The sequence below is a fragment of the Molossus molossus genome, unplaced genomic scaffold (genome assembly GCF_014108415.1).
Source record: "Molossus molossus isolate mMolMol1 unplaced genomic scaffold, mMolMol1.p scaffold_m16_p_15, whole genome shotgun sequence".
NCBI lineage: Eukaryota > Metazoa > Chordata > Mammalia > Chiroptera > Molossidae > Molossus > Molossus molossus.
The window spans coordinates 3,715,840-3,743,782 of NW_023425350.1; the positions used below are offsets into that span (position 1 = coordinate 3,715,840).

Below are 27,943 nucleotides of genomic sequence, written 5' to 3' on the forward strand. Positions count from 1 at the left end.
TCATTTCTTTTTTTTTTTTTAATCCTCCACCTGAGGATATTTTTCCATTTATTTTCAGACAGAGTGGGAAGGAGAGAGAGAGAGAGAAAGAGAAAGAGAGACATCGATGTGAGACAGAGACGCGTAGCCTCCCGCATGACCCTGACTAGGGCCAGGAACTGAACTGCAAGCGAGGTACGTGCCCTAGAATCAAACCTGTGACACTTTGATCTGCAGGCTGACACTCTAACCACTCAACCACCCAGCCAGGGGCATCTTACTCATTGCTTAACTTTTATCATTCTCTTTGGTTCGATTAAAGTAATTCTTTAAGTTTTCTAAACATTTAAAAAAAAAATTTTTCCCTTTACTGATTTTAGAGAGAGTTGAATGGATAGGGAGAGAAAGACAGAAACATGGATGAGAGAGAACCTCCTGCATGCCCCTCACTGGGGATCGGGCCCACAACCTGGGCATGTGCCCCGACCCGGCAACCTCTTGGTGCGTGGGTCGACACCCAACCACTGAGCCATACTGGCGGGCCAAGTTCGCAAAGCATTTTAAAGCTCCTGTATCTAAGAAAAAGAGCTTTGCACACTAGTCTAAATGATAGTTCTCTAATCACTCGAGTTTTGAAAGGCAACGATGTTCCAACCATATGTGAGCTCTAAGATGTTTTAAACTAAGACAGGCACACAGCGCCCAGCCGGCCTGACACCGACATCTCCTGCAGGCTGGCCGTGCTCAGGCACGCGTCCTGCACACCCGAGGTCCATTTCGAAGCCAGGACAAACCATCGCTCTTCTGGGCTTCGTTAAGTTTAAGTGACAACTCCATGTGCACTATGAGAAACAGATGTCCTGACTTGCGTGCCATAATACCCTTTTACCAAGACGCCTGGCACTTTCTCTGGTCATCAGATATCTCTTCTATTATCCTCTGCCTGTCTTTCCCCAACTACTCTAAATAAAGGCTGTTTAATAAGCTGGCAGCAAGGAGGTCAATTTTTTTCCTCCACAAATTAATTTATCTAAAAGTATTTTAAGCCCGGCCAGTGTGGCTCAGTGGATTGAGCACTGTCCCATAGACTGAGAGGTCCCAGTTGGATTCCTGGTCAGGGCACATGCCTGGGTTACAGGCTCAATCCCCAGTAGGGGGCATGCAGGAGGGAGTCAATCGATATTTCTCTCTCACATCAATGTTTCTCTCTCTAAAAAATCAATTTAAGAAAAGTATTTTAAAATTATATTTTTATTCAATTGATATTAAAACTGTTCTGGCCCTGGCCGGTTTGGCTCAGCGGTTGGAGCGTCGGCCTGAGGTACAGAGAGACCCGGGTTCGGTTCCTGCTAAGGGCATGTACCTCGGTTGCAGTTTGTCCCCGGCCCTGGTTGGTCGTGCGGGAGGCAACCACTCGATGTGTCCCTTCACATCGATGTTTCTCTCTCTCTCTCTCTTCCTCTCTCTCCCTCCCGCACTATCTGAACAAAAAAATGGAAAAAAAAAATATATATATATATAAAAAAAACTGTTCTGAAAGTCTCAACAATTTTAAATAAAGGGAGAGATTTTAGATATTAAAATCACTATTATTCATATGTTTACTTAAAGGTTAAAACCTTTTAGAGACATCCCATTGCTGCATTCTAATGAAGACAAAGAAAAATCCAGTCCCAATACCAGGTCTCAATGGTGTTTGTTATTCTTTCAAAAAATAAACTAAGATGTTTATGTCATGTGGTGAGGAGATGAAAATCTCTTTTTGTTCTCCAACTTAAAACAAACAAAACCTTTGGAAGAACCTTAGCCAGTACGCAATCTGACGACACACACTCGCCCATGACCCTGGAGAGAGACGGCTCAGGGGCCGTGTTCACAGACTCCCAGGCCGACGGTCCGGGTTCTGGACCGGCTCTGTGCCTCCGCCCGCTGGAACGGAGCTTCCTCATCCCACAGAGGACGGTGACACCTCTCCCAGGGTGCCGGACAGTTAAATGGGATGTTTGGAAACAGCACTCAGCACAGTGACTGGAACCTAGAAGTCCCCCAGATTCATTCAGGTTCCAGAGTCAAAGTCTAGACCCTGCCATAGCATGTTTCTTACCCATCCAAGACAAAACCTGCCCCGTCCATGTGTTTTCTGCGGTAACAGAGGCCGGGCAGATCCATCATCTAAGACCCGATTCTCCTCGTTTCTTCCCTAAAGTCAGAAAACAGCCCAGTCAGGTGGGCTGTGCCCTCACCAAACTTACACACACACATTTTGTGTAAAACTGTGGTGCTATGACACACAACTGACTTCGTTCATCCTTCTAACAGATGGTGGTGTGCGTTCTTAATTTTTCTTTCGGTTCAGCAAGAATTAGGAACTTGTTGTAAAAGAGAGATTAATTTCCAAAAGTACTCCCACCCAGAAGATGAGTCCCGTACTCTGCCGATGAGAAGTAGTCTTACTTTTATTTTTGAATAGTTTTATTTCTTTTTAGAAGTATTCTTATTTTTCATCATTATAATTATCTGGTTATTTTTCAATAATATATGATTGTTATTTTTAAAACAAGAACAATGCATCATCTAACTGGATGACAGCTTCAAACTCTCTCGTGTTCTCTGTTTGATGTGGGGGGGGGGGAGTTAGCCATCGGTCTGACACTTTAGACAGACTGACCTGGCAGAACCCCATTACCTGAGGAATCGGTGCACTTTCCTTCCACTCTAACACGTTCAGAGAGAACAGCAACACCCAGTGTAATGCCTTTATTTACCAAGGGACAGGTGTTTAGCATCCCTTTTCAGTGTCCCTACATTAATATAAGCTCCCCCGCTTCCTATAAAAATCTTAATCCAAGGGTACAAAGCTCCCTTATTTGTTCAAGGATGACTAAAACTCCCTTAAAAGAGACCCAGTTTACAACTGGAAATAGAATTTAGGATTCAAATACCACTCTCTCGACTTAGTGGCATAAGGCATCTGAACCACACCCTTTCCTGAGTGTTGAATTTCAGGGAGGGGTGCTATGTCCTACAGATTTTTCAGGGATCCAACAGAACCTGGATTTCTTATTACCTATCACCAGGTAATTGGCTTCCTTGCTATGGGAACTGAGACTATTTAAAACCCTGAAGTGCTCAGCACAACATGCCCAAGGCTACTGCGTCCCTTCGGATAAAGGGATCTGCACCTTCGCTCGAAGGAAGAGAACACACATGCGCACACACACCTGCCTTTGTTGGCTCTCTTTACCTCCCTCAATCAAGTTAGGGGATTTCTTTTTCTTTACTGATTTTTAGAGAGAAAAGAAGGGACAGGGAGAGAGAGATAGAAACAATATGAGCGAGGACATCGATTGGCCGCCTCCTGCAATGCCCCCAATGGGGTTCGGGCCCACAACCTGTGCCCTGACTAGGAATCAAACCAGCGACCTCTTGGTGCATGGGTCCACGCTCAACCACTGAGCTATATGGGCCGGGCTAGGGTATTTCTTTTTAATGACACATTCTCATTATCACCATGACTAATGCTTAGAAGTAACGCAGCGCAGAGGTAAAAGGCGTGGGCCCTGCGTGCGATCAGCCACGCCAGTTCCAATCCCCTATCTACACTTACTCACCGGTCTCTCTGTGAAACAGGTCCACCACACCCACCCGGGAGGCCTGAGCAAGGATGAAGTGACCTATGCTGAGCACAGTCACTGATACACAGCGGCTACAGAAACAAAGTATCGGTTTTAGAATCACTTGTGGTTTTCCGATTGCAACTTTAGGCACGGCAATACCAAATGGCAACTACCTTTATTCCAAACCACTGCAAGCCTTTGAATACAGTCCACAGAGAGCATGAAAGAAAAAACCTGAGTCTGGTTTCCTTCCTGCCATACTTTATTCCCTCTCATGGGATCACGGGGTTCTCCCTTAGGAAGTTAATATTTTCCCCACAGAGTTCCTGCTGAGCCACTAACCACTGCTAATTAACCCCATGAGGACACATTTTCGAGTGACTCGCGGCTCCTGTCTGCCAGATGGCACGTCCCAGATCACCGTTCCTTGCGGCAGGGCTCAGGCAGTTCCGGACAACATCGCAACCAGGACTCCTCACTGCACGAGTCTTGTTAGTACTGGCAGGTGACAGGTGAAAATGGACCCGTGCTGTCTGCTCTGTGGGTCACGGTGGGCTGACCCAAGGCCACATCAGCTGAAACTGCCTCGTCCGTCCCTAACGCCAGCCCAGTCCTCGGGGCCGCGGCTCTGCGGTGAGCTTAGGGGGAAGAAAACTGAGCAGGAAAGGAGGCAGGAAACAAACGGGGCTGCAAGTCACCCAGCGCCACGGCGTTCGAGGCCCAGAGCAGGGACAGTCTGTTTGAAAGTACCCAGCATGCCCGGCCTGTGGACTGGGAGGTCCCAGTTCGATTCCCAGTCAGGGCACATGCCCCAGTAGGGGGCGTGCAGGAGGCAGACGATCAACGTTTTTCTCTCATATCGATATTTCTCTCTCTCTCCCCCTTCCTCTCTCTCTCACATACACGTGTGTATACGTATGTATATGTGTGTGTGTGTGTATAAAGAAAATACGCAACCAAACCAAAATCAGATACATTAAAAAAGATGCTCAAAAGCAGGAGCCCACAACTGCTCAACAGAACAGAGCAGAACGGACAGCCTCGCCGACTGGACCGCGATCACCTCGCTCAGCACTGGGGTTGAAGAGGAAGACACCCCGCCGAAGAACTCACGCTCTGCACGGAAGAAAACATGAATCACCGAGCACGGGGCGAGCGGGATGACGGCAGGAACACGCATGACAAGCTCTGGCGTGCCCTCACGAGGAACACCACGTCCTGAAGGAGAACCTCCGAAAGCAGGCCTGCGGAGTTCGGGCACCTCTCTGGGCAGCAAGCCCTGTGTGCAGACAAGGCCTACACGGGGGAGCCAGGCAGGCCCACCCTCGGCTGAGCCTCTGGGTCAACCTAGCTCAGACCCAGGAGGAGAAAGGGACTTGGCCAAGGTCCCCAAGCTAATGAAAATTTGGCAGAGCCTGGATTCAAACCCATGCGTCTCTGACTCCCAACCAGGGTCATCTGGTCAACCACTCAGGACACCCAGGGCAGGACAGATTTTGAATCCAACCTTCCCTCACATCCTAGCTGGCTGCTCGAGTTTATCATCAATAAAGGAGGAGTCTGAGGAACACAGCTGTAGTACAGTATTTCCCAATTTTTTTTTTTTTTTTATCCTCACCCGAGGACATTTTTCCATTTTTTGTACAGGAGTGGGAGGGAGAGAGGAAGAGAGAGAGGGAAACATCGATGTGAAAGGGGCACATCAAGTGGCTGCCACCCGCACAACCAACCAGGGCCGGGGACAAACTGCAACCAAGGTACATGCCCTTAGCGGGAACCGAACCCGGGTCTCTCCGGACCACAGGCGGACGCTCTAACCGCTGAGCCAAACCGGCCAGGGCGTATTTCCCAATTTTTAAAAACATACCTTAGCCCTGGCCAGACTGGCTCCGCGGTTAGAGCATCGGCTCACGGCCCAAAGGGTCACGGGTTCGATCCTCGGCCCCGGTGGTCAGGCAGGAGGCAACCAACTGATGTGTCTCTCTTGAATCTATGTTTCTCTCTCTCCCTCCTTCCCTTCCACTCTATCTAAAACTCAATGGGAAAATCTCCTTGGGTGAGGATTCACAAAAAACAAAAATATACTTTAGCACAATTACTGAACAGCAATTATCGGCACTGTTTCTACTGAACCTACAGTAGATGCTACTACTTCCCAGCTCGTCTCTCCCCCGTCTTGCTTCCTCGGCCCCAGCACAGCCCTTCACAAGAGGAACCCCAGGGCGGCTGCAAGGCTGGTGGGAGGCGTCTTGCGGAGACAGCCTGCCTTTCTCTCCGTCCACTGCTGGGTCCCGGCATCATGACAAGTATCTGCTGCGTGACGGACAGCCTTGATGTCCCCAAGTGAACGGCTGGTTTCAGAGGGCGAGGACCAGCATGCCCGTGACCTCTGAGTTTCTGGCCCACACAGCACGTCTGCTGCAGTGGGCGGCCCGCTGCGCCGTGGACGGCAGGCTGAAACCATCCCCACAGCTCTCTCGGTGTGACCCCGCAAGCAGCTTGGCAGCCCATCGGACGTGCAGCTTTGCTCCGTGACCGTCACCTTCTCTGTGTCTTCAGGTCAGTTTTGCTGAGCAGTACTTGCCAAGTCATGAAGAAAATGACTTAACATCTCACGAGGAACAGGCTTGTCACCCTTCCCATTTTAACCAGACCACAGCCCTCCTGTCTTCAGTGAAATCATCAAGTTCCCTTGTGTTCCAGAAGTCTGAGACTTTTCGGAATTCAAAGCAAGCTTTCCCACAGAAAAGGTAAAACACAAGAAGCTGAGGCCCCCACGCCCGTCCGCCATGGCGCACTTAGCCCGTCACGGCAGCACAGAACCCAGCCACGCGGGGCCAGCTCTCCGGGAAAATGCCTTCCTAGTTCCAGGTGGGTGTGCCTCCCATCTCCCACCCCCCACCCCAGGCCCCTCTCCCTGAGCACAGAGATGGACTAAAGCCCAGCAGACGCCCAGGGCCGAGAACCAGGGCTGGAGCCCTGTCTGTGATCGGTGGCTGTCCACACACCCCCACGGGGCACTCTGAGATGGAGACCAGGGGTCCTCCCAGAGGAAACGGGAGGGGCCTGAGAGCAGGCCTCGGAGGGGACTTAGAAAGGGCTGCAGACCCGCAGGAGTCCAGTATCATTCATTCATTCAACAGACACTCACTGAGAACATAGTCTCCTAGGCACTGCGCCCCCTTCAGGAAGCAAAAGGAAACATGACACAGAACAGCGGTGTAGGGAGGCAGAACCTTGAATGTATCTGTAATTACAAACTGGGAGGCCTCTCCGAAGGGGGAGGAAGCTCCACGAGAGTGTGTCACAGATCGCGTGTCCCAGGCTCGGGGGAGACCGGAAGGAGCTGGAGGAGGGGACGCAGAAGGGAGGAGATGCTCCAGACAGAGGGATGAGTGGGCAAAGCCCGCGAGCAGAGAGACTCAGTCTTTTCCAGAAGAGGAAAATGTTCACAGAGACTATGTTCTTGGAGAACAAGGCGAAGGGCTGGTTGGGGTGAAGCAGGCGGTACCCCAACACATCCCCCAGTAAGTGCACTGAAAGGCCCCAGGGGCGGGCGGGCCCTGCTCCGTAGTCCGACCGGAACGGGGCTGGCGGTGGCGCCGAGATGCAGCTGGAATCTCCTCCAGCACGGTTCCGTAAGCGCCACACGTGTGTGTGTAAATAGTTATGCTCGATAAATACTGCACTAAAAGCCTGAGAACTCAGCCCTGCCCACATCCCTCAGCGCACAAATCGTGTTTGATGAATTGGTTTCTCACCGGGCAGGACAGGGCAACTATCACACACACACAACACACTCCAGCCAGAGAGACAGAGGCCTCCCCGAGCGCTCCCGTGGACCATCGGCACGCGCCCAACGCCCGGCACACTGCCATCAGGCCCAGGACGGAGCTGGCAGCCCCCGGCCATGCCCCCCTGCCCAGCGCCTCCGCCTCGCTCTCCACCTGCAGGGAAGCCCTGCTCTCCGCTCAGCAGGCCGAAGCCTTGGAGCAAGTCCGCGCCTGTCCTCCAGGAAGGTGGGCCCTGCGTCCAGCGCGTGGCTCCCTCTGCTTACACACAGTGCACTCACCCCTTCCACGTGCGCAGCATGCTCCCCAGCTCACCTCAGCCCTGCAGGGCCTCCGAGCTGACGACCCAGCATCCAGGCCCGAAGAAACCGCCAGGGCAGTGAGTCTGGGGGCAGACGACTGGGAAGGGAGGGCCGAGGACAAGGAGATGGGCTGGGGCACTTTCCAGACTTACGCAGAAGCCAGCCGAGCTAGAGAGAGAGTCCTGGCAAAGCGGTCTCCTTCCCTCCCACCGACGGCCGGAAACAGCCTCCGGCAGCTGCTTCCCAGACCCGTGCTCTCTGGGAACAGGGAAGTCATCTCAGGCAAGAAAGATAAGTCACCAAACCATTTTCCCACGAGTGACCTTGAAACACACACACACACACACACACACACGCACACAGGATACTCTTTGGAGGCAGCTCTAGAACCCGGCATGGTGTTGAAACCAAGAGAAGAAAGCTCACCTGCGCCTCACCTGCGCCTCACCTGCGCCTCACCTGCCTCAGGCTGCTGCTCGGAGCGCACTCCTGTACCAATGAGGGAGCAGTGGCCCGACCTCCAAACATTCTACCTCCAAACACCTTCTTACCTCCATCACCTAAGGTCTCCTTTTTTTTAAATCCTCACCCAAGGACATTCTTCCATTTATCTTCAGAGAGAGGAAGGGAGGAAGAGAGAGAGAGAGAGAGAGAAACATCGATGTGAGAGAAACACACCCACTGGCAGGGCCGGAGACAAACGGCAACCGGAACCCCTTGGCCGGAATTGAACCCGGGACTCTGGTCCGTGGGCCAACACTAACTGCTGAGCTGAACTGTCCAGGGCTTTCCTTTTGTTTTCTTCCTCAAAAAGGTCAACGCTTATATCAAAATATAAGGTAGAAAAAGCACCGAATTCTAGAATAGATTGTGTTAAAGGTACATTATCTGGATATGGGTCAGAAGAACACAGCGCGCACGAGTGTTAAATAAAGGAAGAGACAACAGTGAAGCTTTCCTCGGAGCACTTTAATCTGCACATGGATTTGTCACCGAGACCGCAGCCACCACGCCGGGAACATCTCCCAAAGCACATAAAACTAAGTGAGTCCCGAATCCCCAAACCGGTCAGGACGCAGGAAGTCCAGTCCCTTCACTGTAGCCTGCAACCCTGCTGCGCAGAGAAGCAGGCTGCACACGCATGTAAAGTTAGACTAAGACATACGCACGGGGCCTATTACACACAGCCCTTCCGACGACACACAGGGATGCTGGGAGAACCAGCCAGGACAGGTAAGAGAAATTCTTAAGGTCTGAGCCATTAAAAACATTTCAAATTAATGTAAAGGCCTAAACAAAAATTAATATTAGTAATAAGGATAAGCATATGTGGATAACAAGGCAAAACCAAGAAAGAAAAAGTGAAGTTGATTTCATTTTATGCACTTGTGGGTATAAAATGAAACGGAAGGGAGCTAAGAGCTTAAAATACACACTTTTCAGGTTCATTGCTGACCTCTTTATTGGCAACAGTAGCAATTCGCATCAAGCCATCACGTACCCCCGTATGCTGGTCCACAGCATCAAAGCGCAACCCCGGAATCCTGTCCAACTCACTACACAGAGCAACACCATGGTTTCCTATGAATTCTGTCTCCACGCCCCACGTTCTGGCTCAGACAGGACCGTCCCCAGACACACTGCCCAGCACAGCGGCCAGCAGCCCCTGTGACTACTCAGCACTGTGTGGCCAGTGTGACCCAACAACAGAATTTCACATTTTTATTACCTTAAAGTCACAGAGGCACACAATGGCAGCAGGCCTAAAGAATCACAAGTTAACTTCCCAGCCCGCCGGTGCCCTTCAAACAAAGAAACATTTTCCTTTTACTCACTATGGATTCCCTGACCTTCCCCATTAAAAGCAGATTTCTTTTGTTTGTGCAGTAATTGTGCATGAATCCTCTGTCATTAGCTATCTACTCAAGTTTCCCTTCTATGATCCAGATTAAAAACATACAACTTTTTAAATCCTACAGTAAACATAGTTACACTTAGAACCTGCCACAATGGTCCACAAACGGCTCTACCTGAAATGCCATCCAAACAGTTTGCTCCTCTTACAAACACGGAAACCCCGGGAGCGTGTAAGGCTTCCTCGGGCCAGTGCAGTGGGCGTCAGTGGGAACGGAGGAGACGGCGGGAAAAACCGACGGGCGGCCGTGAGTCCAACACTGCCGATCCAGCCAGTTCGCCCTAGGTCCCGAATCCCCCGTGAACTTCTGGGAGCCAGATGCGTTTCGGAATTCAGAAATATAGCACCTCTGCCATCACAGACCCTAGGACCCGCTGGTACACTCTGCCCCAGGGTGTTCAGCCAAGCACAGTTCATGTACCTCCACTCCCAAATTCCCCTCTCTCACCCAGACTCTACACCAGCCACCAGCTCCTCCTGTCTCACGGACACTTTAAATCCACGTGCATTTATTCTGCAAAGACAGGCCGAGTGTCTACTGCATGCCGAGCACTGCTTTAGATGCGGATCACATATGCACCTGGAATGCTTGTCCCCAAGCCCCTCCTCACCTCCAGGGTTCCCTTCATCAAAAAGTGGGGCTCCCATCTATCCAGCTGTGCAAGCCCGGAACCAGGGGTCATCCTGACACCTTTCCTCCCGCCTACTCTTCCCACCAACCACGGAGACTCCCAAATTCCCCTTGGAGATCCCCCTCCAATCTGTGCACCTCACTCCTGTCCGCGCTGCCCCCCGCATTAAGCCAGTGGTTCTTAACTGGAGGCAGTGCTGCCCCGCGAGGGGCACCTGGAAAGACCAGACGCTCATGGTTGCTGTGGCCTGAGGGGAGGTGCTCCCGGCATGGAGGGGGTGAGGCCAGAGCAGCTGCTGCAGCTCCTTCGGACACCCGGCCAACGGCTGAGGCCCAGAGACCCTGCCGCAGGTGAATCCAGACTGCCGCACCCGACTGTATGTCTGCGTGTGTGACAGTTCTTGAAAACACCGTCACCGCTTCGGATACTTTCACGTAACAACGTTCTATCTTGATCCAGCTGGACTGGAGCGAAACCCGCACGGGGGTGTGAACAAGGCGAACACTTACCTGTGCATGTTCTCCGCCCCCATTATGACCATGATACCGTAGGAAATGCCCGTCTGCACGAGAAAGTGTAAGGCGTACCTATCAAAAGTGAAAGACAGCCGTGTTAGAGCAGGGACGGACTCCCACCCACACATGTCCAGTTGAAACAGGTGTGGCTCCAAAGTGCTAAGTGTAACACAGAGCATTCCCACATTAAAAAAATAATGAATTAGCCCGGCCGGTGTGGCTCCGTGGTTAGAGCGTCAGCCCGCAGACCAGAGGCCCGGGTTCGGTTCCTGCTAAGGGCACGTACCTCAGTTGCAGTTTGTCCCCGGCCCCAGTTGGGGTCGTGTGGGTGGCAGCCACTCAATGTGCCTCTCTCACATCGATGTTTCTCTCTTTCTTCCTCCCTGTCTCCCTCCTGCTCTATCTAAAGATAAATGCAAAAATGTCCTCGGGTGAGGATGAAAATAATAATAATAATATAATAATAAGACCAAACCCTAGAGAGCACATGGTGCCCAGCAGTCCACGTCTCCTAGCGACACGGAAGCGCCGTGGGCCCTGTGCCTCCAGGATCGGGGGCACACGATGAAAAGCAGGAATAAATCAGGACCTCAGACAGTCCTGGCGGAACATTGGTTATTTGTTTCCCCGAACTAACTTCTCCAATATCAGCTCTGTACTCTCTCTTTTCCGGGGTTACTCACAAAACAGCAAGAGTACTAAATATTAGAATTTACTGAAAAGCACGTCCACCCAAATCTCTTTCTTCTGAAAACAGGCTGGCTCAAGTCAAATGCGCGTCCTTACACAAACCCGGCCGCTCCGCAATTTGCAGCACTCTTTCCACAAATCATTCCGGCCGAGATGACGCAGTGAGGTCTCATGGTCTAATGTACAAACCCACCACTGAACAAGAGAACTAACCCATCCTTCATTTCACAGAATTCAAGGGAAGCATGCGTGGGGTCTGGTTTCAGCGTCCACCCTGACGATGCCAGATCACACACGTGTGAGCACACACTTCGTCTCCTTTCCCCTTCGGGGCATGCCTAACTTATGACCAGCTTTCGCATACAATTTTAAGGTATGAATAAGGATCTTAACCTATGGTTAAAATTACTTTAAGCCTAATCATTATGGAGGAACAGGCATCTCCAACGTGGAAATGCTACCTAAATTTTTTTTAAACAAATTTTCCCCTAGAAATGTTATAAGGAAGAAGTAGGTTCCGCCCTGGCCAGTCTGGCTCAGAGGTTAGAGCGTCGGCCCACAGACCAGAGAGTCCCGGGTTCGGTTCCCTCTAAGGGCACGGACCTCGCTTGCAGTTTGTCCCTGGCCGGGGTCATGTGGGTGGCGACGAGTCAATATGTCTCTCTCACATCGATGTTTCTCTCTCTCTCACCCCCTCTTTCCCTCCTGCTCTATCTGAAGATAAATGCAAAAAAATGTCCTTGGGTGAGGATAAAATAATTTAAAAAGAAGCAGGTTCCATGGCAGCATGCGCATGTGCACATACACACACACACTCACCCACGCACACACTCACACATTGGCTCAGAGTGCTACTAAAACCACAGGGCCATAGGGAAGCAGAAAAACATGTCCGAGCATGCACGGAAACAGACGGAAGCTAAAAAACATGGTTAAAACACACACTTTTCAAATGAACCATCCACCTCGGATTCCTTGCCGGCACTAGCGCCCCACAGGGGACTGGGACAATGCTGAGGACACAAGGCCCACGTGGATGGACAGCAGGGCTCGTTACAGATACGTGTCTTCGACAGAAAGAGTTCTCAGGACTCCCGGGGACAGTTTCCCTTTTCTATGGGTAAACTTCCTTGGGACATGAGGAATGTATGACTAGAGAAGCCGAGTTTCATTTGTCAAACCGGTCATGGTTCCTTACGTCATGGTAGGCGCCCAAGGCCCTGGCATCACGGTTCAGATGGTATGCCTGGCATCGTTTGGGGTGCCAGCCTCTGGTTGGACAAGCCTTTGTTACTGTGCCGTGTACCCGTGCAGAGGGTTCTGCGTTCACCTGTCTCAGGACCTCCGCGACAAGCACCCTTCATAGCCCTGGTGACGTCCTTTCTAACTTCCTTGGCAGCATCCACTGGTCCTCATGCACACAAATACATAGTAGCCACTTCAGGATTAAGAGACAACACGTGACAAGGGTGGACTGGGCTATCTGGCACAAGGTCAGCGCTCAGCTATTTCGTGTTCTGAGTAAAGTAAAAAATCAAGCCCTGGCCAGTTTGGCTCAGCAGTTAGAGCATCGACCTGCGGTCCAGAGAGACCCGGGTTCAGTTCCCGCTAAGGGTACGTACCTCGGTTGCAGTTTGTCCCCGGCCCTGGTTGGGTCATGCAGGTGGCAGCCACTCGATGTGCCCCTTTCACGTCGATGTTTCTCTCTCTCTCTTCCTCTCTCTCCCTCCCACTCTATCTGAACATAAAATGGAAAAAAATGTCCTCAGGTGAGGATAAAAAAAAAGTAGAAAGTCAAGATCTCCCCCAACCCTCGTCATCAGGGGTTGCGGAGACGGAAAGGTTCTGTACTTGGTACCCTAACTGACGTCATGTCTAAGGTTGCTTCTTTCTGGACAAGCTGTCGGTCGGCTGACTCTCCAGGGGGCGAGGCGGGGTGGGACCCACGGGCTGAGGGGCACAATCCTTTCAGAGGCCTACATACTTGGAAAACAAAACAGTCCCTCATCCTGAATTGTCAGCTTGTTCTCAGACATCACGTTTTACTTATTTTGAACTTCAAATCACACTAAAGGCATGTCTAAAAGGTATTTTTAGCAAAAAAAAAAAGGGGGCACGTGTTTAGAGCAGGTGGAGAAACACCTCTTCAACTGTTCAGCTGGCGCTGCCGAAAGTCTGCTTTCTGAATGGCACCGTCTGGGCGACAGGAATACCATCGACGGGACTGTCCCGGTGCCCAGAGAGCTTCCAGTTCAGAGAGAAAGACACACAGACAAGTACACGACTTTACTACTGTGTGATACACACTAAAGAAGAGATGGGTAAACACACAACTTTCCAGTCGGGACCACCGGCTAGATGAAGGCAATGGCGCACGACACTGGCCTTGGCCGGAGTCGCTTCCTGCGCTCCCGGCGCCGCTGGTTCCATTCCTCAGGTGGGAAGAGTGACGCTCAGAGAGGTTGAATAGCATGCCCAAAGTCACACAGCTCCAGGTCCAGGCACCCAGAGAGGAGCCAGGCTGTCTAACTGCAGAGTGCGAGCTCTGTCTCCTTACCTCCACTGCTACCAGAGATGGTCCATCAATAAGTGAGAGTGTTAGTGAATGCTTAGTTGAGAGAAACTTGCCAATAATACTTAAAAAAAAAAAAAAATAGGCTGCCTGGCTGGTGTGGCTCAGTGTTGAGCGTCGACCCATGCACAGGAGGTCCCGACTGGATTCCCAGTCAGGGCACATGCCCAGGCTGTGGACTGAATCCTGGGTGGGGGGCGTGCAGGAGGCACCCAGTGGATGTTCTCTCTCATCAAGGTTTCTCTCTCTCTCTCTCTCTCTCTCCCCCTTCCTTTCACTCTAAAAATCAATAAAGAAAAAGAAATTTTTTAAAGGCTGTGGCCAAATAGAAGTAGGTAAGATCAATTAGATTTGCAGACTTCTAACATACTGTCTTCCAAAGAGAAACTGAGATTCATCACCTTCGAGACTAAACACACGGCTGGACCAGCAGAGCAGCGAGAAAGGGAGACGCTGCCCAAGGGAGGGAGACGCAGAAGGAACCACTGAGGCGCCTCCGAGCAGCTCTGCCCGGGACAGCACGCTCCCTGACTTCCTGCCTCACCGGACACCTGGAACAAACCGGCAGGTGGCATTTCCGAAGGTGAACCCTCGGGCAGCCCTGAGGGAACACAGAGCGTCTGAAGGGTCATAACTAAGAGCTTTCCATCACAAATCATTCTTTCCACCAAAAACAAATAAAAAACCCCTTTTCACTAATGATGGGATGTAAACAATGGTAATAGAGCCCTATCAGTGGGCTTTCCCAGACTCTAAAGCCACTGGCGCAGAAGTGAAAACACGATTTTAAGTGCTTTGTCTGTCTTGGCATAAAAGATTTGCAAAATAGGTGAAAAGAACTACTCATGATGGAACAAAATGTCTCTTTTCTTATCTGTTCTTCTTCATAAATTATAAACAGTACATTGCCCTCTGAGCCCAAATTGACGACACAGGGCCCATGCTCCACCTTTCTTTTTCTATCTATTAAAAATAAAAATTATAAAACTTTCACCCTGGCAGGTGCGACTCAGTTGGTTGGACGTCATCATGTGCCCCGAGAGGTCACCGGTTCAGTTCCCAGTCAGGGCACATGCCTGGGCTGCAGGCTCAATCCTGGGTATGGGTGTGTAGGAGGCAGCCGATCGATCTTTCTGTCTCGCATTGATGTTTCTCTCTCTCCTTCTCCCTCTCTCTCCCTCTTTCTCTCTCTCTCTCTAAAAATCAATAAGATATTTTAACTTTGTAAGTAAACATATAAGCACAAAACCCTACAGAAATCTTTTTACACACGCCACAAAGTCTTCGTTTAAACAGGATAAGCATACTTACCATCCAAAGCAAAACAGTGCAAGATAAAGGCCCAAAAGAGTCGCGACGACATGTCTCACGAAGGAGCTGGTTTTGCTTGAACGGAGGTAAGTCCGAAACCAAACGGCCGCCAGCAGGGCAAAGAGCTGGCACGCCACGAAGTTCACCTGCAAAGAGAAATTAAAATGTCAGGTGAGCAACGGGCTGGAACTCTCCATTCGACGTCATGGCTCAAGTCTCAGGACAAAAACGCCACACGAAATTAAGATCTTCCACTTTGCAAAAGAAACCAAACCCAAACCAGGGGCTTCCCAGGAACGACACCCTCCGGTTCAGAGCGATGGGCTGGTGCAGTCTGTGCCCACCTGGCACGGAGAGGCGGCCCCAGGGGGTGGAGGCTGGGAAGGGCACCCAAAAGGACCTGGAGAACGCAGGGTCCAACGCGGAATGGAAAGCATGGGCGTCCTGGGTGCGAGGGGAAGAGAGACTTGTTGAATGACCCAAGCAACCCTGCAACGGGGAGAAAACAAGAACTCCTAGTTTCCCCCCAAATCCCAGGGCTGAGATGCAGTCGAGATCCCAAGGGTCTGGGGGGCCCACCCTCTCCACGTGGAGCAGGTGCCCATCCCCGCAAGCAGTCAAGGGGATGCTGCTGGTCCGCAGCCACCACATGACACAGTGGGGACCAGTCGCCCAGCTCTGGGCGTCTCGAGGGCTGGCTCAGGAGAGGAAGGGGCCCTCGGGCAGCAGCCAGCCCACCAGTGTTGAGTTTACACCCCTCAGAGCTCTCGAACTCGACGCGCTCGCTCGCAGAAATCAGACACGTGCTGGTAACTGCTTTCCTCTCCCTCAACATTTCTTTCGCCCTAAAAAAATAATACAGTAAAAGGCCACGAGTAACATTCTTTGATGTCATTTAAAGACTTGAAAGTGATCTCCATCTCTCTCTTATAAAGTATTCCAATAAAATTTTACGGAAAATATGTCTAACAATCTACAAATAAAAGAAAATATCCATTGGACATTAAGAACTTGCAAAAAACACATAACAACAACAAAAAAATGATCAGTTTCAAGAGCCTCGATTATGAACAAAGCACAGTATCTTCATGAAGACGCTGCCCAGGTCCAGAGATCTCTGCCTGCAGACAGGCCCCTGAGTGAGCTTCTTGCACTCCAAGGAGGAAAACAGTTGAAATGTGTTGTACCTGTCTAAGAGAGACTGTTCTTGGAAACAGACTCAATAGAAGCAAAATGTCTTCCAACAGGTTCTCAGGACGGTTTCTACCCTACAGGGATCGAACAGTGTTTTTTAAATTGAGCAAAAAAGGACATCTGAAAAATAAATATTCTTGATAACTACTCACATCTACAAAGCTTCGTACGGTTTACCAACTTTCAAACGATCTCTAATTCGACAAAAATGTATAGAGCGCCCTACGGGCAGAGTCCAGGAAATGAACGACGCGTCAGTCCCAGAACCAGCCTGGGTGACTTGAGAATCGAATGAGAAAAGCGAATACGTACACAAGGAACTCGGCTTCAGTTACTGACGTGTCTCTTTGTGGGCTACACAGAAAGCATTTAAGAACATCACACAGGACAAGCATGAAGGGGGACTGTCACAAGGCAGCGGACACGAGGTCCTGATCACAGCTGATCTCCTAGGTCTCTGTCGCTCTACCTCCCTGTGTTTATCTAATATAAGCTAAGAGATAACCAGTGTGCATTCCAGGCCCACTGACAGAGACTTCTATGTCAGTATTTGGGCCTTGCAACTCCAAGGGGATGAAGGACAAGGAGGATGTGGACAGGGGCCGGGGGCAGGAACTCTCAGGGGAGTAAACTCCCCATTGAGAAAAGAGTGTGTAGGACATCCAGTCAGAGGCCAGGCCTTCTGTCACCTTACGCAGAAAGTGCTGGAATACACGCACACCTGACTGCTCAAAGAACTGTTCTGGAAGGTCTTGGAGGCCAGGCTCCCCCCGACCGAACCCTATCTTTGTCATTCTTGCGTGGGCGGGGTAAGGGTGGGGAGGCAAATGAATACTGGAGAGGCAGAGATAGCAAGAAGCACACAGCGACAACAGTAGGGACATCCATCCCGTGCTGGGGACTTCACCGATGACCTTATTTAATCCTTAGAACAAGGTGCTATTTCCCTCATGTTGCTCAGCCAACTCAAGGTCGCGTAGAACAGTCGCCCGGCTCGGTCCAAGCCTGGTGGCTCCTGGCTGTTCCTCAGCTGCCCCTACGTCCAGAGAATGTCTGAGGACGGAATCTGACTGCTCCGGGCAGGACTGTGCAAAGACGCTGTCTGCAGAACACAGCTACCATTTCGCAAACATCACCAAAGCAGGCTGGGAAGACCAGTGAAAGGGCCCTGCGCAGTCTGGCTTGGTGCAGGTCACCTTTGTGCAAGCTTTCCGCCCAGTGGAAAGGAGTTTAGACTGAAAAGACTTCACACGCTGTTTCTTTCCAAACGTCTTCTTGAACACATACCCACACAAATAACCTGATGTGTCTCCAAAGAAACCGCCCCCAATAATTTGGGTGTGGGGGGGGGGGACAGGGCGGGCAGGACAGGGGGAGGGAGAAGCAGCCAGGATGAACAATCTTAGCGAATTTAAGCCTGAGCTCCCCGACCCCGGCAGCATGCCCTCCCTGGGTTTCGCCGGGGCACCCCTCTGAAGGACACCCCAGTCCACTGCGAGTGGCTGTCCTGCAGGGTAGAGGCCGGGAAAGGGGGACACTTGCCACTGCACACCCGTCGGCCCTTTTATCTCACGCCACAGGCATTTGTTATCCACCCCTAAACATACACATTTTTTTAAAGGTGATATATGCTTGTTTTCAAATTTCCAAACAAACAAAAAAAATTGAGCACCAAGACTTAAGGTCACGAGTCTCTCCTCTCTCTGCACTGAATCCGCATCGCCGGCTTCATCCCATTAAATGCCACGCGACGGCAGCCAGGCCTTCAAGGGTACAGACATGGCCAAACATGATCAGCCCACGGCCACAGAAAACAACTCTTTCGAGCATAAAGTAAATCAAACTCGCTGCTGTCAGAAGCAACTTTGGTAAGTTTTGCCAAACTTTGGTAAGTGTGCCACCGAAGAACTATGACCTCCCCATAAATAGTGAAAATGAATTCAAACCAAAACTGTGGAAATCTTATTTGTATAAGCGCCATAAAAATCTATAGATTACCCAGTAAGAATAACGTGGTACACAAAGTTCAGACTGGACACGTGCCCTGGGTCCGTTACTACGCCTGGTCTGTCCCATGCTTCTAGCCCACCTGCCTCGGTCCTCCCGGGTCCCGCGCCTCGGTCAGTGGGCGACTTCCTCGGCCACGTCTGGAGGCCCTGCGCCCTTCCCACACCCCGGCCTTCCAGAGCGCCCCAGTCAGTTCCGGACAGCGCTGGTCACTGGCCTGTTAGTCTGGCTCTCCCTTTAGACTGCAAGCGTCTCAAAGATCGGGAACAAATTTTATTCATCTCTGAATTCCTACCCACCCAGGGTCCAGTCACCACCTGCCTTCGTTCTTTTAATTCACTGAAAGAAGGGGGTGGGGGTCAAGCCTCAAGCATTTGCTTAAGATCAAGGAGCGTAGACTGTTAAGAATCTTAACAGTTCAGATTTATCTTCTACCTTTCTTAGGGGCTTAAAGCTCTTAATATTAATGCGACAATTAGGAAACTCCATAACTGGAAATAAAAAATATATATAAGCATAGAGGTCCACTCCATCCTCCATTTAGGAGGCACTTACTGTCTGGTACAAAGCACAGCACAGACATGGTATTTCCGACACTCACAGACTCCCAGCCTGGCCAGAAGACACACACGACCAGTGACAGTTGCTACGTAGGTGGCAGGTTGAGGACAGGTGTCATGAGAACACAAAGTAGAGGGACTTCCTCGGCATGTCTCTGGGGACTGTATCCTATCTCCTGAACTACACAGCAATTGCCTGTCCCAACTCCACATACATAAGACGCACAGGGTTCAGCCAGCACAGCCCCGCACCCTGGGCACTGCCCTCTCGCCGCCTCCTCTCCAGACAACGGCACGGAGAACCACAGGTGACACCTGTAACCTCCTCCTCCACGCTGAACTAAGCACAGCCAGATGCCCAGGGGCCAGTCACCAACACACCCTGAAGTGTCTTCTCAGACCATCCTCAGAAACCCGAGAGCAGTAAGCTCTCCCCAGGGCACTGCACGGAGGCAGAGAGCAGGCGATGGCATCACCACTCCACAGACTGAAAGAAGGCGCTGCCCACCTACCAGGGTGACCAGGGCTTATCTCATCGAGTGTCCGTCTTACCCAACGACATAACTTCCTGGGGACTTAGAAGGAACCTAATATATTTACCTGTGCAATTAAAAAGTGCGAGATTAACCGCATCCACAACTGCTAAACTGTGAAGCTCCAATAAAGGCAAGCTACTGAAATACACGTGATCCAGATGAGGGATAATGTCCCAGAATACCCCCCAGGGCACAAAGCACTGGTCTGCTTCCAGTCTCGACACCTGTCAGACTTACTCTGGCAAAGGACTGACAGGGAGCTCATCCCCAAACAAGAGACCGGGGATAAACACCGGAACAAGGAACTAGAGCCCGTTTCACCACGAGGGTTCGGAGCCCGAGGGGCTCGAGTGCACAGCTCCATATTTGTCTTCCATGTGGTTACGAATAATGAAGCGTTCCAGCTGGCGATACTGCTTTTTAATATGGCCCTGAAGGTTTTTTAAATAAAGTTTATAATAATAATAATAATAATAATACATCCGAAGACCTGCTAAAGGAGAAAAGACTGGAGAAACAAAACCTAGTCCATCCATACGACAGGAGATGACTAGGCAATACAAAGACATGAACTTGGGACACACACAATACCGATGAATCTCAAAATAATCACACCGGGAGGGCGAAATCAGAAGAAAGATAGGTATCTACTGAACAGTTCTATTTCTATAAATTGCTACAAAATGCAAACTACTTATCATGACAAAAAGCAGGTCAGTGGTTACCTGGGGATGCAGGCCAGGGAGAGGCACTATCTGAAATAACCTTACAGAGCCCTGGCCAGTTTGGCTCAAAGGTTAGAGCGTCGGCCCGCGGACCAGAGTCCAGGGTTCGGTTCCTGCTAAGGGCACACAGCTCGGTTGAAGTTTGTCCCCGGCCCTGGTTGGGGTCGTGTGGGTGGCAGCCAGTTGTGTTTCTCTCATATCTATGTTTCTCTCTCTCTTCCTTCCTCTCTCCCTCCTGCTCTATCTGAAAATAAATGCAAAAATGTCGTTGGGTGAGGATAAAAATAAAACAAAAAATAAAATAATCTTACAGATTTGTTTACTTATTCATTAAATTTGCTTACATAATTTTATTCATTCATTCATTCATCTCTGCAATGACTAGCAGAAGCATTAGCCCATAGATATAGTGTTCCTTCCCTAATTTATTTTGGGAGCATACATATCCAGGGACCAATGTGATGCTGGGGAAAAGGCACCCACCCTAAAAAAAAAAAAAAAATCAATCTCAATCCTCCTGTTAACTGTACAAGGCTTAAAATTGTGAGAAAAACTCATTTCTCCTAGGATGCCTCATTATCAGATTTCAGTTCAATACAATATCAACTTACAAATATGTTGATTTGATTTTCAGATTATTTTGCCTCCCACCAAAAATAGTCCACTCTTCAATAAAGATCATGTTAATATAAAAAGTATTAATTTTTAATGATTAGCTGGGACCTGAGACGCCTTGCCTTTGGGATATTAACCATTAAGTACTTATAGAATACATTACCCATATGAGCCAATGTAAGCATTTAATTTCTCACTTTTTAAAGAACTTCTAAAGGTTTCAGATGATTCTGATGCCTCTTGATGTCTCTGGCTGTAAATTACCCTACAGTAAACCATTAAAAGAACGACTAGAATGCACATTTCAGGAGGACAGAGATGTCGATCTATTTTGTTGATTATATTCCTTAGCACCTATTCCTGGCATGTGACCGGCACCTAACACACATGTGGTGTTAAGTACTCGCAAGCTCACATTTTGCTCCATCTTTCGGATCACCACCATATTTTTCTAAATTTGTGTCATCTCTTCCTCCTATTGCTTGATGACACCTTAATATTAAGCATGAGCTAAAAGGTGTTCTTTGAGACAAATCACAAGTGTGTGCTTTCTAAACTGCCCAGTCACATGTGGTGACTCCATCACAGGCGGCGGCGGAGACCCCCTCCCGCGGGGTGCACTGAGCAGCAAGATGGTCCCGATACACGGACCCCACCACCAAACCCTTGACCAGAGCCTCCCGCGGGCCAGGGAGGAAGCCACCTGCACCTCCCACCTTATCAAATATTTACACCGACTCCAAGGTGACTGGGGAAGAGCCCGAGCAGCTGGCACAGTCGCTGCAATTAACAGTCGAAGGCAGCAATTACGAATCCGAGGAAAGCAGCTCAGCGTGTGCCGCAAGTGACTGATTAGCAATCAAGTTAAAATGGTCAAGTTGGTGAACGAATTAAGTTTATCCCCAAAACGTTCCTCTCGCCCCACATTTCTGAGAAAGAGCAGCAGAGATGACATTGGTTGGCTGGGAACTACACATAACGCTGGACAGAGAAGGGACTGTGTCCCAGGAATGTCACCCGCCGTCTCACAGCAGGGCCACAGATGTGACGAAGGGGTGTGACGAAGGGGTCGCTGCCACCTCACCCACGCACAGAATCCTCACTCCGACCCCGAGCAAGTCACCGCAGGCTTCTATCACCTCTTTATGCCATGTTTGTCAATATGAAAATAAGACTACCTCTGTCCACATTGGTGGATTACGAAATTTATGAAAAAAGGAAAAGGGAGCCCTGGCCGGTTTGGCTCAGCAGTAAGAGCGTCGCCTGCGGACCAGAGTTCCAGGTTCAGTTCCGGCCGAGGGCACGTCCCGCGGTTGCGTTTTGTCCCTGGCCCCAGTTGGGGTTGTGTGAGTGGGAACCAATCGATGTGTCTCTCACATCGATGTTTCTCTCTCTCTTTTTCTCTTCCTCCAGCTCTGTCTGAAGATTAATGTGAAAATATCCTCTGTGAGGATTAAACGATAATAATAATAAAGAAAAGGGGCACATGGTATTCACGCTTCTGACCCTTTCCCTGCCGTGGTCTGCCACCTGGCCAGCCGGACTAAGGTGGCGGGTTCGCCCCTCAGGGAGCTCCACTTAGGGGAGGCATCTAGAAAAGGCAGATTCATAGAAACAGAAAGTAGCAGAGTAGCTCCTAGGGGTTGAGGAGGGACAAGAGAGCTGTGGTTTAGTAGGGATACAGTTGCCACTTTGTAAGAGGAAAGTCCTGGAGATCTGCTACACGATGCGGCGAATGCACTTCACTCTTCTGGCCCATGCCATCAGGAAGGGTGGAGATGGTACATTTTATGTCGTATGTTATCATAACTTTTAAATTTTTAATTACTTTTAATTACTTCTTCAACAAAAGACGCCATAAGAAAATGGAAAATCAAGCTACGCGCTGGGAGAAGCTTTTTACAGCACATACAGTGGATAGAGACTTCAAATCCAGAACACAGAGAGAAGGCCCAAAATTCAATGATGAAAAGACAAACTACCCATTTTTAAAAATTGGTCAAAGGCAAGAATGAGCATTTCACAGAAGAGTAAATACGCAAGGCCAGGAACTATAAGAAAGCCCACTAACCTACTATGTACAACGGAAATGAAAATTTATATCAGATGATACATTTTTATACTCAAAAGACTGGCCCGAATTTATCCACCTGGTAACAGCAGGCGCTGCTGTTGGCGAGGGTACGGAACACGAGGGTACGGAACTGGTTATGCACGTTGGCATGACCAGTTCGGGAAACGTCTGGCATTGCTCAATAAAGTCACAGCTACATCCTCCGTGAACGTGGAGAAAGGCCTGCGTGAGTGACGAGGAGATGTGGACTAGAACGTAGGTGCAGCACTGTTGACAGAGTGCAGACTGGAAACATCCAAGCGGCCAGGAAAGCACAAACGAGCTGCGGGCTACTTGCATGGACAGGAGTGAACACGAGAGAAGTGCGGCCACAGCCATCAGCATAAACGTCTTGCAGACACATTTATTGATTTAAAAGGCAAAACCCTGCCCTGGCTGGTCGGGCTCAGTGGTTAGAGCGTCGGCCCACGGACAAATGAGTCTTGGGTTCGATTCCAGTCAAGGGCACGCACCTCGGTTGCGGTTCATCTCCGGACCTGGTCAGGGTCATGCAGGAGGCAATCAGTCGATGTGTCCCTCTCACGTCGATGTTTCTCTCTCTCTCCCCCTCCCTCCCTCTCACTCTATCTGAAGATGAATGGAGAAAAAAAAAAAAATGTCCTCCAGTGAGGACTGAAAAAACAAATAACTACATAAATAAAAGACAAAACCCTGACGAAGACACACAGAAATGCAGAACGAATCATTTCTGTGAAAGTCCAAAGTCAAAGCTGAGCAGAACTGACACGATGCTGTCTGAAGACGCATCATCTGTGGTCAGCACCACGAAGGAACGCCAGGACCCGACAGGCCCCGGAAGTCGCCCTGTGTGGGGTGAGCCCTGTGAGGGCACCGGGGCCGACGAGGACGTCCTGAAGTCAGAGCATGGCCCAGGGTCTCACCACCCCTCGAGGGGCACGGTGGTCGCACGTAATCTGCAGATCGGACTTTCCAACCACCCCCCGGAAAGGGGGAGGTACGACTGCAAAGCTCTGAGAACAGGTGAAGAGCTTCGGGGAAGGGAAAGGAGAGGGGACGAATTCCCCCAATATTACCGCCCTTTTCTATTTCCTAAATAATGACAAACCCAGTTCTGGCCGGTGTGGCTCAGCGGTTAGAGCGGCAGCCCGCAGACCCGAGAGGCCGGGTTCGGTTCCCGCTAAGGGCACGTGCCTCGGTTGTGGTTTGTCCCCGGCCCCGGTTGGGGTTGTTGGGGTTGTGCGTGGGGAACACTTGATGTGTCTCTCTTATATCGATGTTTCTCTCTCTTCCTCCCTCTTTCCCTCCCACTCTATCTGAAGATAAATGCACAAACTGTCCTTGGGTGAGGATAAAAAGTAATAATAATAATAATGAACCCACTTCTATACAGCAACTTAAACCTGAAATCATCAACAGCATTGTGGTGAAATGTTATGTAAATATCTTTAAAGCCCAGCCAGTGTGGCTCAGTGGTTGAGCGTCGACCCCGCACCAAGAGGTCGCCAGTTCGATTCCTGGTCAGGGCACAGGCCCAGGTTGTGGGCCCGATCCCCAGTGGGGGGCACGCAGGAGGCAGCCAATCAGTGTTCTCTCTCATCCATGTTTCTGTCTCTCTCTCCTTCTCACTTCCTCTCTCTCTAAAATGAATAAAGAAAAAAATATTTTTTAAAAATTCTGCCAACTATTTTTTAAAACTCCTATCACGGTGCCAAATACGAGCCATCTTCAGCCTCCCTCCTTCAGCACCACGAGCAGAGGAAGCAAGACAGGCCGCAGAGGGCGGAGGGAGCGTGGCAGGAGGGGAAGAGGCGGCTGGAAGAGGGGGCACAGCCACATTGCGCCACAGGCAGCTGCTCCGAGCACGCACCCCGCTTCCCTTCGACACAGACGCAATGTTGTGTGCAGGGGACGTTATCTCTGCGCCCCAAGTACACAGCCACCGCTCCTCAGGGCTAAAGTAAAAGTTCCCACTTCTTCCTCAATAGCTACACAACATCCAAAGCAAATCCTGATGTTTTCACTGCTCAGCTGGCTGCCAGCTGGGCCCCAAGTCAGACGCAGGGAGCCACTGACTGACCACTGACCACTGAGGCTTTCTTCTTTTTATTCGCTCTGCGTTGGAAAGAACACGTCTCAATGTCCCCCCGTGAGGCCTGCTCACCACACCCACATTCAGCTGTGGCCCTGGTCCCACTCTCCCCTCCACACACTGACAAGACCTTTTAAAAGTAAGTGCATTAGCAAGTCCTCTGTTCAGCACTTCTGACGGCCTGCCCAGCGTGTGAGCTGCTCAAAATGGCTCCTTCCAATGCGTGCCAGGTGGGACAAGGGCGTAAAAGCGACTTCGGTGGAGAACCCTCGGCAACAATGCCTCGGACGGAGCTCAAGGTTAACACCAACCAGGTTGAGAGTGAGACCACATCTCTGTGGTCTTCCTCCCAAACACCCAAAAGCCCAGGCTGATCATGAGAAAAAATATCAGACACATCCCACTAGAGGGGTATCTATAGAATCCCGGCCAGGGCTCTTCAAAGCTGCAGGTCGAACCCAGGAAGTCTGAGACAGCCACAGTCTAGGGGAGCCCAGGGAAACATGACAAACCAAAGGCAACGTGGGAATGTCCTGCACGGGACCCTGGACCCCGAAGAGGACCTTGTATGGACTGAATATATGTTTCCCCAAAAATGTACACATTGAAGCCCTACCCCCCCAGTGTGATGGGATTTTGAGGTGGTGCCTTTGGGACGTAATTAGGTTTAGATGAGGTCATGAGGATGGGGCCCTCGTGATGAGATTAAAACCCTTATGAGAAGAGTGCCCGAGCTGGAGCTCCCCCCACCACACACATATGCACACACGCACGCACGCATGCACACCAGCGCCCATATGTGCACACGTGTGCACACACATGCATGCACACGTCAAGGAAAGGCCATGTGAGCACACAGAGAAAGGCAGCCATCCGCAAGTTCATCTTCATGGGGGTTAGTTACCCGGGATATGAGTGACAAAAGTGTACATGCACTCGTCAAAACTAATCAAACTGTACACTTCACATCTCTGCATTTCACTGTAACTTACATTTCCATAAGTATTTTAAAAAACACAACTGTCGAAGTGAGAAATTTGATGATGTAAAAACTACCCTTAAACTTGGTGACTTAACACATTTCCTTTGCTCTTGAATCTGCAGTGTGATCACAGTTGGCAGAGACGACTCACCCCGGCTCCGCTCGGCATCAGCTATGGACTGAGTCCACCTCAAGGCTCGCTCCCGTGACAGGCGGTCAAGGCTGGCTGCATCTGAGACCTCAGCGGGCCCTGGGCAGAACACCTACACACGGCTCCGCATGTGCCCCGGGCTCCCTCACAGCATGGCGGGCAGTGTGACCACGCACAAAGGCAAACCTCTCGAGGTGGAGCTGGAGCCCGGAGGAGCTGACGTGCGCACAGTGCCCACTGCGGTTTGCTTGCCCTCACTACCCCAGCAGGGGAGACTCCTTGCCCAGCCACAGCGGCGCGAGGAGCACCACACCCTGAACTCGCGCCCCTCTCCCGAGGTCTTCTGCTCGTAACCGCCCGCCCTGAGTCCTCCTTCTCCTCTACAAAATAACTCTCACTCCTCTGTTCTCTCGGCTTGCCCATGGGTCTCCATAGTTAGCGTGTACTGAACTGCATTCCCTGCTATTCCCAAATCAAGTCCTTTTTGCTGGTAAAATAACTGCTACTTTACTTTGAAGGTCGGCACTGGGTCCCAAGGACAAGCACTCTGAGACACAGAGAGGGAAACAGAGCCTGTGAGAAGCCACACAGCATCACCTCCACCACACGGCTAACGGCAGCAGTCACAACCCTGTCCAGGGCCACGGGGAAGGGAAAAGCCTGTCCTTGGTGGGAAGTGACAAGTACTGAACATACCGCTGTGATCAGTTTTGGAAAACAAACTCTACCACCGGCTAGAATATCAGGCTGAGGAAAGCCTCCAAAAGACATGGGGGGCAAGAGGGAACACAGAGAAAGAGCTCACCCCAGATGTCGGCACCCGAGTAAGAGTTCCAGAAAGAAAAAAACAGCAACGAAGAAAGGGGAGGCAGGAGGTCACTGAAGAGATAATTCTGGAGCATTTCCCAGCGCTAAGGGACACGGGTCTTCGAACTGAAAGAACCTACGAAGCCCGGCCGATGTAGCTCAATGGACATGAGCATCGTCCCAAGGACTGAGCGGTCCCGGTTCAATTCCCAGTCCGGGCACATGCCCGGGTTGCGGGCCGGTCCCCAGTAGGGGGCGTGCAGGACGCTGCCGATCGATGTCTCTCACAACTATACTTCTCTCTCTCTCTCCCTTCCTCTCTCTAAAACAATATAAACAAATTTAAAAAAAAATACTTCGCAAGTATCCACACAAAGTGATATTTAAGGACATCAAGGAAAACAGCAAATTCTATGAATTCCCAGGAAAGAAATTGAGGTCACCTACCAGTTCAGAGAACCAGACCCACATCACAGTTCTCTCATCAGCCACAGCTCATGCTGACAAGTAACAGCACAACGCCTTACAAGTCAGAGCACACCTGCACCTGAGTGTTTGCCAGGTGACATTTTAATCTGCAAGTGACATCACACCTGGAAAAGACCAGGGAAGCTCCAGGGTGAAGGAAAAGAAAAGCCGCCCGTGTCAGAGTTAAAAGAGGTCACGTTCTCCGCGGCGAAAGGGGCGTGAGCATCATTCCAGCTCGCACCTGTCAGCAGGTGCAGTCGGAGCAGGTGACCGGCCACGCTGTCAGGGCGCAGCACGGCTAACGTGAAAGCAAGGCTGAGGCTGGCACGGAGTGCAGGGTCAGGGATGCCTAGCTGAGCCGGCGGGCAAGAACCAGCTAACGACTGTCCT

At 50.5% G+C, this 27,943-nt stretch overlaps 1 protein-coding gene across 10 annotated transcripts in view; it reads right to left on the reverse strand.

The window, feature by feature from the left end:
• MBOAT2 (membrane bound O-acyltransferase domain containing 2) overlaps positions 1-27,943 on the reverse strand; it is a 92,178-nt gene that overhangs the window by 42,104 nt on the left and 22,131 nt on the right. For 3 of the 10 annotated variants that reach the window (XM_036262690.1, XM_036262692.1, XM_036262689.1), the window contains exons 2-3: positions 15,325-15,470; positions 10,746-10,823 (exon numbers count right to left, since the gene is read on the reverse strand). In XM_036262690.1, the coding sequence (XP_036118583.1) occupies positions 10,746-10,777 (32 nt within the window). In that variant the 5' untranslated portion in view covers positions 10,778-10,823; positions 15,325-15,470. The other 7 variants (XM_036262691.1, XM_036262687.1, XM_036262695.1 and 4 more) reach the window with 6 other exon arrangements.